General features: G+C 33.7%; 3 protein-coding genes across 3 annotated transcripts; 2 read left to right on the top strand and 1 right to left on the bottom strand.

The window, feature by feature from the left end:
• Positions 1–3,900: 3,900 nt before the first annotated feature.
• Positions 3,901–4,564, top strand: HELRODRAFT_77327 (hypothetical protein; the record flags this gene model as incomplete). Its single annotated transcript, XM_009018036.1, has 3 exons — positions 3,901–4,000; positions 4,071–4,235; positions 4,323–4,564. Coding segments are annotated over 3 exons (507 nt in total), but the record flags the coding sequence as incomplete, so codon positions are not given.
• Positions 4,565–7,806: 3,242 nt separating this feature from the next.
• Positions 7,807–9,385, top strand: HELRODRAFT_171308 (hypothetical protein; the record flags this gene model as incomplete). Its single annotated transcript, XM_009018035.1, has 2 exons — positions 7,807–8,072; positions 9,046–9,385. The coding sequence occupies 2 exons, from the start codon at positions 7,807–7,809 to the stop codon at positions 9,383–9,385; spliced, it is 606 nt and encodes a 201-aa protein (XP_009016283.1).
• A 548-nt stretch (positions 9,386–9,933) lies between these two features.
• Positions 9,934–11,685, bottom strand: HELRODRAFT_171307 (hypothetical protein; the record flags this gene model as incomplete). Its single annotated transcript, XM_009018034.1, has 1 exon — positions 9,934–11,685. The coding sequence occupies one exon, from the start codon at positions 11,683–11,685 to the stop codon at positions 9,934–9,936; it is 1,752 nt and encodes a 583-aa protein (XP_009016282.1).
• Positions 11,686–12,090: the final 405 nt, after the last annotated feature.

Here is a 12,090-nt window from a genome sequence, read left to right as displayed (position 1 = left end):
CTTTTAACATTTGAAGCACCCGAGAATGTGCATGCCGTATGATTATGATTCAAATGAAACACATCAAAGAAAATTTTCATGCTGACTATATATTTAATTTAACCTCATTGCGATAAAGATGATGATTGTGATTCTAACAAAATACATCAACAAAAAATTTCGTATGCCGACATTTCAATTAGTTTAGTTACGTTATTGATTATGACTGTTGTGTTGTCCACTGAAACGACGAGGACGCTGCGTCGCTTTTAAGCTCTCATACCTCTCATACCGCAGTGGTGGATTTGACAGGTTGGCTGAGGAATATGCGAGTTATAGAGTTCAATGTATCAAGGAGCTATGCAGAGGAAATGTTAGCTGTCTGTTAGGCGATTTCAACCTTTCCTTTATCAATTGGACTAACTACTCCTCACCAGACAATTTAATTTATAATTCATTTATTAAACTTTTTGACGATTTAGGTTTTCATCAGCTGATAGACTAACCTACTCGAAGTCAGAACGTTTTAGATTTGGTGCTCTCTGATGGTACCAGATTGCTATCAGAACTTGAAGTTTCATGTCCTTTCGCCACAAGTGATCATAACTGCATTACTTTTCAAGTTTAACTGTATCATCGGTAAACTAATAAATGACAACTCTAACAACGAAATATATTTTTACGATTTCAGCAGAGCTAACTACGAGTTTTTAAATGATTTTTTCTCAAAAATAGATCGAAATTATAATTTTCAATTCTGCTTTGATGCTAATGCATGTTGGAAAATTTTTGAACAAATAACCAACAATGCCCTATCAACTTTTGTTCCTTAAGTTTGTCGTAAAAGTTTACTGCCCAAACGATCAGTACCTAGATCAATCACTTCGTCAATCATACAAAATTATACATTATTTCTGGAAAAAGTGGAAACAAAGTTCAAATTCAGATGATAAAAATCACTACATGATGGCAGCAAAAAGTTCTGAATTAGCAAACTTTTGCCGTAAAATCAGTGAAAACAACTGGTATTCAAAAGCTAGTGTCAGAAGCTTTTATTGCTATGTAATTAACAAATTATTTTCCATGCCCCAAAGCAACAGCTTGAAAACTGAGGATAATAGTATATCAAGTGATCCTGTGACGATAGCAAACACATTTAACAATTTTTTCGCATCAGTATTCACAGTAGATAATGGACTAACTTGTTTTTTGCTTCTCCGTACTACTAAATCAATTTAAGAAATTTGTTTCGCTCCCCATGTAGTATATCTTGCTCTTCGAGATTTTAAAAATTCATATTCAAGTGGTCCAGATCGCATTCCTAACATTTTTCTCAAAATGTGCGCTTCAAGTTTAGTTATCCCACTATGTCACATTTTTGACTCATCTTTTAAAAATAGATTTCTACCCACGATATGGCAGACTGCCATTATTACTCCTATTCACAAAAAAGTTCCGACCAACTACCCCAGCAACTACAGACCTATATCATTAGCCTGTCCATGCTGCAGAGTAATGGAAAAAATTATCAACATGAGTCTATTAAATTACTTATAAGATAATAGTTGTATATCCCATTTCTAGTATGGATTCTTTCCGGCAAGATCAACTTCTTCTAACCTTCTCAAAGTTCTTAGTAATTTGTTGTCAATCCGTTAAATGAAGGAGAGGTGCGACTTCGAAAAATCTTTCGACTCCGTTTCACATGCCAAGCTAGGCTGCAAATTACATTTACGGTACGGTATTTCTGGTAAATTATATTGCTGGTTGATCAATTTTTTACATGAACGATCTTAACTTATTTTGAATCCGGACAAATTAAGATCGTTCATGTAAAAAATTGATCTTCTTCCATAGCTGTAACCAGCTGTAACCTCAGGGAAGCGTTCTAGGATCCACTCTGTTTCTTATTTTCATCAACGATATAAACGACTGCATTTCATCATACCCTGTTTCTATGCTGCTATTTGCCAATGACATAAAATTATATGCTCGTTCATCCAATTCAGATCAGCTTCACCTGGCAATCGACAAAATCACAGCATAGTGTAACAGGTGGCAACTACACCTCTCTTCCAACATGTGCTCTGTATGCTCATTCCTTCCATCAACTAGAAATACTACAGTTGTAAATCAATATATGATTGGCCATCATGTTTTAACTCCTGCTGACAGTTTCAAAGATCTCGGGGTAATAATCAACAATCAATTAAACTTCAATTAAAACATTAATTACATCACGCATAGGGCTTCAACCCGTGTTCGCTTTATCAAAGATAAAGCTAAATACAAAGATCTACTCCCTAAAGATACTGCACTTATGTTTGACTTCTGTTGGAGTATTGTTCACCAATCTGAAATCCTCATTAAAAATATCAGTTAAACAGGATTGAAAGTGATGGTGCGACTGTGGTTTGAACATTCACTCACTTGTAATGCTTTTCTTTGTTCTGTGATGTTTTTTTTCTAAAGTTGAAAAGTTTACTTTCAAGTTTAGGTTCATCAGGTTAATCTAACACTGACATATTAGAATAATGATAAGTGGTATCTATTTTTTTTAAAATATAACATTTTCTTTTTTTCCTGTTTTGCCATTTATGTAGAATTTAGTTCATTTTTTTCTGACTGGGTAAGAGACAACTTGACGCCCTCTGGTCAGTTGTTAAATAAATAGATAATTATAGAAATAAATAAATTTATAATAAAAAGTTTGCTGCGCTAATTTAGAAATGCATAAGCATACGCGTGCTAATGTCTTTTTCTTTCTCCATTCATTGCATTGCCTTAGTAAAGTGCTACGCAATGGACTGCAATAATCGTAAGTGCCTCGGAGATCTTTTTAAAGGACCCTTGCAAGCACATCAATAATAATAATAATAATCATAATCCTAACTAATATTATTATTATTATTTTTATTATTAAAGACCAGATTCCGGCAACTAGAATTGCTCACTGGTCGAAATTCACTGCAAACCTTTCAGAAGTACTGTTCAAATTTGTTAGGAAAAATCTCATCTAACAGCTCCCTGTAAATGCAAATTTGTTTGGATAAGGTAAATCATCAACGAACGGCTGACTGTCCACTGTGTAAAGCGCGGCAAACAAACAAACATGATTTGTCTAACTGCAGTTTGGTGGCAGCACTGAAAAGATTCACAACGCGTCACAACAAAATTTTAAACATAATTATAGAAAGGTTGAAGGCATGCACGGGTCTAGAGGTTTCGATATATGCCGATGTGGATTATGATGAGATCCCTCCAGTGTCTTGCCTCTTCAAATCCCTACGTCCTGACATCGCAATACTTCGTGACGACATAATAGAAATATTGGAGCTGAAGGTGTGCATTAATCTAATCAACTCAACTCAAAAGAATATAAAGCCACCAAATACTCAGAAAATCTCAAAAATAATTTGCATGACAACTCAATACACCTGAAAATAATAGTTAATACTTTTGAAATTTCAACATTAGGTTTTTTCAATTTTTTAAATTTATTACTTATCAATAATATTTGGTCAGATCAATATATAATAATCTTATTAACTCTGTTATACCGTCATCTTATGCCATCTATTGTGAACGCAATAACATTTGAACTGTTAGTTTAAAACTAACTATATCTCATTGTACTCGTTTATTTCAAATGATGAGCATCGTAGAATACTATTGGATTCATTTTAATTTAAATCAATTTATTTATTTTATTTTATTAGATTTTAATTAGACTCTTATCTCATTTTATTATATCTCATGTTCTTCTGGAAATAAAAGTTATAGTAAGTTGTTATTCAAATTTTCATTCTCATTTATTTACATTCTTTACAGTGTTCATTTTCATATATATTCTTCAAACAAGAAAAAATTAGCAAAGAAAAGTTTTTAATTAAATGTATTGATTCAACGTACAACAATCAGGTTATTCAGAGACGCATGGACGGATCTGAAAATTTCTATAGGAACTGGAGTGACTACCAACATGGATTTGGTGATACGTGCGGAGAATTCTGGATAGGTAGTTAGTTGTTCGAAGAAAAAATTGCATTTCTTGAACCAAATAATAACGATGGAAAAAATAATATTTCCAGGAAATGATAATTTATATCGCCTAACATCGACCAGCAAGTACCAACTCTTGATCGTGTTGGAAGATTTCGACGGAAATCTTGCATGTGCTGTTTATGACTCATTCAGTGTCGGTCCACCAAGTTCTGACTACACTTTAAAAATTGGAAACTATAGAGGAACGGCAGGTCTATTAAAATTATTTTTGCTTATCAAAAATTCTGCAAAATTAATTTTTATAAAACTTATTCAAACATTTCCTTGAAATGGAACAGGCGACTCATTGAAATATCACAACAATATGGTGTTCTCCACATACGACCACGACTTTAAAAGAGTGACATGTCCAGCACTATACAAAGGAGCTTGGTGGTACAATAGTTGCCATGAATCCAACCTCAACGGCAGGTACCTGCATGGTAATCACACCACGTATGCTGATGGAGTCAATTGGTTGGCTTTTCGTGGTCACCACTACTCACTGAAGTTCACTGAGATGAGAGCTGAAATGATTTGACTTTTCTTCTACGTATAAAATTTGATAAAATTTGCATTGAACTTCTTTACGTTTGTTTATTTAATTTAGTAAAGTTTTTATTTCTGTTTTTGTCGAATCCTATTTTCAGCGAGGCCGGCAGTACGTGCCAGTTCAAAAAAGAAAACTGCCGACTGGGTAGACTTCTTCCATTCTTTCTTCTAACAACACATGTTTTCATGTTCCTGTCTCATTTTTCAACACCATCAACTATTTTTTTTCGACGTTGATCCAGATTTTATTTAGTATTCAAAAAAATTTTTCGCTAATTTTGGAATGGTCTAGGAAACTTCAAAAAATGGTCGTATTAACGATTAAAATGTAGGTGTAGAAGATGACCTTGGTGCAGATTTTTGAATATTTAATAATATTTTTTGTTTCATGGGTTTTTTCAACTTTTTCTGCTGTTTTTCTGGGTTTTCTTCATCATGCGGTTTTCCAAATTCATCAATTCATTCCATTTTTAAAGTTTTTTGGTAGCATTCCTCAATAATACAAGTATTTAAAAAAAACTTTATAATTAATCCATTCTTCGTCATCCATCTCCTCCCTTTTTTTTCTTGGGGATGGTGTTTCAGTTGGTTTGGTCGGTGCCTTGTCCATGACAGCTCTACTTTTTTGCTGTTGTAGTGCTGTCATCTGTTGTTGTTTTTCTGGCCGTGCCGCAGGCTACCTGAATGATTTTGTACATGTATTCCATTTATATCTCTTCATTTCTACATTCCGGCTAAAATTTCTGCTAAGTAAAGACAGTGCTTTTAAAAACTGTAAAACATGTCAAAACATGAGTGAAGTGACGCAACTAAAAGTCGATTTTACATTGATAGAAAAAATAATTTCATTAGATTGAAATTTGATTTAAAATTACAAATAACACAAGAACATATCAAATTATTTTAAGCTTTCAATGAAATTTAGACCCTATTTCTTCGTTGAAACGTTGTGAAAATATCACGATTTGAACGTCGCATATTTTTGTTGCTCTTACTTTTGTTCATGACTCAGTTCAAAAAAAGTAAACTGATTTGAAATTACTTTTTGATAATAGTAACTTTAATTTTAAAATTATTGATAATATAATGATTTTTTAATTATAAGAAAAAAAATCAAAAGACGAATACAGCTGAAAAATAAATCACAGTACGAAATGTTATCAACTATTTTTGTTTTAATATTTACAAATAAAGTAAATCATGAGTTTAATATTTTTTATATTTTTAATGAAAAACAGATCAAACTATTTAATTTTTCATCATCAAATCTCATTTTTTTAGCAATTTGCGTGTCTTTCTCTATTTTTTCAATCTCTATTCTCATTAATTCAGCATTATCCATTTTTCTTTTTTTCGACGTTGACCCAGTTTGGTTGCCAACAACATTTTCCCCTGATTGCGAAATAGTCGAGAAAACTTCATTTGATTTTCTTATTTTTAACGAGCGTCTTCTTAACATTTTCTTCCATCTTTGAACTTTTTTGAAGGCATTTCTCACCAGAACACATACTCTTAATGGGATTCTTTGGCTTGATTTTCCCATTGACAAATATTTCTTTTTTGTTGTGTTCATTAGTCTGGTAAAGTTGTAATTAGTGTTTGATTTGAAATAATTTAAATTATACACAACTAAATTGTTGTTGTCGTTGTTGTTTGCTCTATAATTTTCGGGAATGCTGCAATTGTTGGAAATATTTCTGTTGTCACCACTATTGTAGTCCATTTTGCTGTGTTTAAATTCCGACTATAGGTTTTATAACTAAAGAATTTCAAATTGACTTAATTTAGTTATAAACAGTAGTGACAATTGTCGAAATGATAATAGAAGGATATAAATAATATCAAATTGAAATTTGTATTTCAACTTTTTTATAATTTGTATGGTATGATATATTAATCAATTAATTTCGAACTACTGATCCGAAATTATTCTATACTTATATATGGTCCCTGCAGTAACAGTAAACTACTTTTCTTTGTTGGAGGGACCTTGAACAACTTCATGACATTTTACGAGCCACGTTTAATTAAAATTTCAAACTTATGCATTATAAAGATGTACAATAAATATTCGAGTTGAACAACAGAAAAAAAAGATTTTACGAGAAATATTACAACATATCCAAAATCTTTTACAACGTTTCTAAAATATTTTACAACCTTTGTTTAACACTGAACTCAGAGTTTGTTATTTGGTTAATAAGACAAATAAAATATGTTCAATTAAAAATGTTTTGGAAATGTTGTAAAATATCTCGTAAATCCATTAATTTTTGAAATATTGTCTAACTAGCACCAATCGTAATCCTATGTTTCGTGTCAATATCATTCAATAAAATAATTTGTTTTACCAATTTTTATATACCTAACGGTATTATTTATTTTATTCTTTTAAGCAACGGATATTATATGAATATCACAAAGCCTACTACGCTCATGAGCAAGGGCGGATATAGACAACTTCAAGAGGGACCGCCAAAATTTTAAAAAGGTTTAAATATTGAAATTAGACGGGTAGGAAATTCGTATAAGTGTTGCTGAAATCAAGCTGGTCGACTATTTCATGCTTATCACGTCAATTTTTCATTACCATTTCCAAATTATACGTTTAATTTTGTAAAAACTATCAGGTTTATTTACTATATCAGCGCCACAAAAAATCGAATGGAATAGAAATCACTGAAAAATATTAGCAAATAGCAAACAGGTCACGAACAAAAGAGATCTGTGTCTTGAACTTCGCATGCAATCGTCTGGTATTAAAAACATTTCCGCTCATACGATAGCAGATTGGCATCTCTTCACTGCCATGACAAAAAGTAACACGGTGTGTTAATGAAAGGTAGATGTTGAACAGGAATGGAGCCGTAACACATCCTTGCTTGGTTCCGTTTGCAACATAAAAATCCTGAGACTGTTCACCATTTTCAGTCACACTCGCTTTTATACTTTTATGGAAGGAACAAACAGTGGTAACAAAATCTTGAGGGTAACCAACTTTTGACAACATACATACATACATAAATGTGTGTTCGCAGAAGAAATGGAATGAACCATCTTTAAATGTTTCAAATCAAAACTGGATGGAGAGGGAGAGCCCTCAGATAAAGCCAGGTTGATGGCCGTTAGAAGTGAATTGGGGTCTGCTTGGCTAAGGGCCATTCCCAGTACAGCTTGTGTACTGGGAATGGCCTACACCCTGGTACCGTGGTCCCAAGGCTGCTGTTTATCATGGGATGTGACGTTCTGACGTTCCCTCACACGTTAGCCGAAAGGTACATCAATTACACGGCTCTGGAGCAAGGTTCCGCTGCGGTGAAGGCTACTGATTTCAAGAATACTAAGTACAAAGATCTAAACGGCAATACGAGAGTTTTCGTTCCGATCTGTGTGGAAACATTTGGCCCAGTTGATAAGCAAACACAATTATTTTTTGATAACATATGTACTAAAATAGTTGAAAAATCCGATGATCCCAATGATAAAGTTTATATAAAGTAAAATATATCGTTGTTGTTGCAAAAGTTTAATTCATTTTGTATTTTAGAGAACATTGCTAAGTGCCCTTCTGTGCGAAACCCTTTACACTAATATTATCTGTTGAGCAGGGGCGAAATAATAGTTTTTATGGCTATTGTTTTTAACCAAGGGCTCGCACATACATACATACATACATACATACATACATATATACATACATACATACATACATACATGCATACATAGTTACCTGACTGTGCGAGACCAGGGACATAGATAAAAGTTGAACTCGGAAACGATTGCATGCCTAACCATGGCATGTTCATCAAAACGGGTTCATACATACATACACACATACATACTTACATACATACATACATACCCCAACACCCTTAAATTTCTTATGGCAATATGTAAAATGATCAGCGTCAGATCAGGCGACAACAGGGAACTGTTTTTCGCAACTAACCACATTTCGTGCTTGTTGCAGCGGTTCCTGCGTGTCTGTGTGCTTGAAAATATCCAACTGAATGCCGACATGTGCAATTAACGACAAATCAAAGTGTTAATCCATTTGTTACTTGATGTTTGAAGGTTAAGTGTAACTCATCATGTTTTGGTTTTAACATACATACATACATACATACATACATACATACATACATACATACATACATACATACATACATACATACATACATACATACATACATACATACATACATACATCACCTCTGTGGGCACCAGGCTTGACGACGAGTCTGTGAGATTTGCCATTGGCATCAGACTTGGCCTGGTCATTCAAAATTAATACACGTGCCGATGTGGCGCTGGGGCGGACGAGTTTGGGCACCACGGTTTGGTTTGTCGCCTGGGTGGGGGCCGTCAACTACGTCACTCAGCGCTAAACGAATACATTTGTCGGCTCTTCTTCAAGGCTTCAATCCCGGTTCTCAAGGAACCATCCGGCATTTCTGCGCATGATGGTAGGCACCCGGACGGATGCACACTAATACCTTGGAGAGCCGGCAGATGTTTGGCGTGGGATGTTACGGTCCCTGGCACCCTCGCCGAACGATACGTAAACCCGACAAGTAAAGAATGCGGTTTGGCCGCGGCCAGGGCAGCGGACGAGAAAATGAAAAAATATGGGAACGCCCTCCCCTCGATGGAATTCTTGCCAATATGTATCGAGGTTCTCGGCCCGATGGACCCCAACACCCTTAAATTTCTTAAGGCAATATGTAAAATGATCAGCGTCAGATCAGGCGACAGCAGGGAACTGTTTTTTGCAACTAACCACATTTCGTGCTTGTTGTTAAAGTGTTAATCCATTTGTTACTTGATATTTGACGGTTCAGTGTCACTCATCATGTTTTGGTTTTAACATACATACATACATACATACATACATACATACATACATACATACATACATACATACATACATACATACATACATACATACATACATACATACATACATACATACATACATACATACATACATACATACATACATACATACATACATACATACATACTACATACATACATACACACATACATACATTAGGGTGTCCCGTCGATGTATGAAAAGAAATTTTTTTTAAGACACATTATAACAAGAGGTATCAAAAGTTGCGAAATTTTATGCAGATTTCAAAAATAATAAAACTATAAAAATTATATGTCTTCTTGAGGGTTCTACCACGCTTTAAAGTTTTGAAAATTTAATGTTTTCAATTACTTGAATCGTTTGCATAAAAAAACAAAAAAACTCGCATTTATAATAGATCTTTTAATACTATTTATAAAATAAAACACATTTAAACAAGATTAAACAACAGACGGTTTATATTCAACTATTAAATATATTTAAAATTTCAATTTATTTTTATGTCCGAAAATTGGAAATTCAGCTCGACTTTGTAACGTGGTTCTTACGAAACCATCTTTCGAATTAACATTAGTCACACTCTGTGATGCTTCTGTTATCAGTTTAACACATCTCTCTACTGATTGTGTGTGGCAAGGAAAATCAACAATTTTAAGGCTTCCATCTTTTGCCATCTTTTTGAGTTCGTCATTAGTAACATCCCGAAGCACAGGTGGTACTGTAACTTGACACTCCTGCCACGAAATAATTTCAGTATAATCTTTAGCAGAGAAGTTAAGCTTCGGTGTTTTAAATATTCTCTGTTTGAAACCATTGTCAGTATTTCTAGCTTTTATTATTCTTCGACATGCTAGTTCCCGAATATAGTCTCTGTCGTCAAATAACATACTAACAAGAAGGTTTTCTGGATGTGCATAAAAAGCATTTCTCTCAATTACAGAATCTACAATTGTTCTTAGATTTGTTGGTAAATATCGAGAGAATAAAATTAAATTAAAAATATGCTTAGCTCCATCTTTAAAAGATGTTTTTTGTTTAATTGAAAACCAAATAGGAGCATATACTTTAACTACATATTCGACAAGTATTTGCAAACTTTCTGATGGATCAGGAGTACTTACATATAGTCTAAGTAAACGGTTGGCACAAGTAAGCCATCTTGAATGAGATAGATTTCCAGGTTGACGGTTTGCGAGCTCAGGACTACAGCAACCAGTTAATACTGCTTGACATATTTCATTGAGATATTTTTGATCTGTACTCAGTTCATTAACTACATTTTTCGTTAAATCAGGCAAATTACCGGTCAGTGGTTGAAAAAGCAACGTAGTTTTATTTTCGCAAGTAGCTAATTGTTTTCCAATAGGCCCTGAATATTCTCTAGGACCTGAAGAGCAGCCATCTAAAGCCAAGAATAAATGACGAAAAGGTAGTTCGTTAGCATGAAGCATACAAACACACCATTGTAAAGGTCTATCCAAATACTCTTCAAGGTATTTAATTACACCACCTTTCCACCCGGTATTTGTTGCAGTTCCATCACATCCAACGCAAATTACGTCATTTAAATTGTAATTTCGATTTTTTAATAAAGTTATGATTGAAGTAAAGATTTCTTTTGCGGTTCCACGACATGGCGATGTGTGTCCCAAAAAAATAGAATTAGGTTCTGATAAAATTGAAATATGTTCTTCTAAAACCACTTTGCGATGGTAACGGACTCCTATTTTTTTATTCACCAACGTTTTGTCTTTTCGACCATCAAAATAAATGCTGTTTAATGAAAGTTCGCTAATATTTTGAAATATATTTTTTCTGGCCTTTGATACAGCTCTGTGTACTTTATTTTTGTCTATTACTAGAGTTGAGTCTTCATTTGAATCAAGACTTACGTCAACTAAAACGGCAGAAGCAACAGCAGCAGCAGATCGTGTAGACAATCGATATCTATCACAAACTTTTGCCAATGTTGGTAACTGCAGTAAATTTCGATTAGCGAATGTTGTTGTTGGTGTAATTGTAAATGACAGGTTTGTCAGAAGTGTTTCTGTTGCTAGGTTGGTTTTGGGAAAATTGATATGCGTCTCGTCTTCATCCAAAGCTGTTGAAACAATATTAGAACTTTGTGTTGAGCAAAACTTTTTGACTCCTTTCATTGAACGTTCAAATTGTCTTGCCTGTCGTTTCCTCAATCTGACCGTTTCTTGTTTATCGATGCCACCTATAGCCATTTTTCTCTCATTTCTTTGATCGATCAAAAATTGTCTTTCGTTAACAGGAACTTTTTTATTTTTCAAACATACACATGCTTCAAATAAGACACATTTACATGAAGCCACATCAAAAAGCCTCTTTGATAAATCTGAAAAACATTTCAGTTTTTTCTCAAAACTATCATGTCTTTTGCTCTTGGGATATCTTTTCAAAGTGAGATATTTTTCAAAATTAGATTTTAAGAGTTGTAAAGCTCGATCATTAGATACGATTGGAATGGAAGCTTTTATCCAGATATTTTGAATTTTTTTAGATACAACTGAATAAATGTTTAAAATGGATGGATCTTTGCCATTACATTTTAGTTTCAGGTCATTCCTAACAAATAAAATAAATTTAATGACTTCCCCTATGGTCGGTAC

This window comes from Helobdella robusta, assembly GCF_000326865.2.
Source record: "Helobdella robusta unplaced genomic scaffold HELROscaffold_20, whole genome shotgun sequence".
Classification (NCBI taxonomy): domain Eukaryota; kingdom Metazoa; phylum Annelida; class Clitellata; order Rhynchobdellida; family Glossiphoniidae; genus Helobdella; species Helobdella robusta.
The sequence above is the reverse complement of the archived record's forward strand: the minus strand, read 5'-3'. Positions and strand labels throughout refer to the sequence as shown.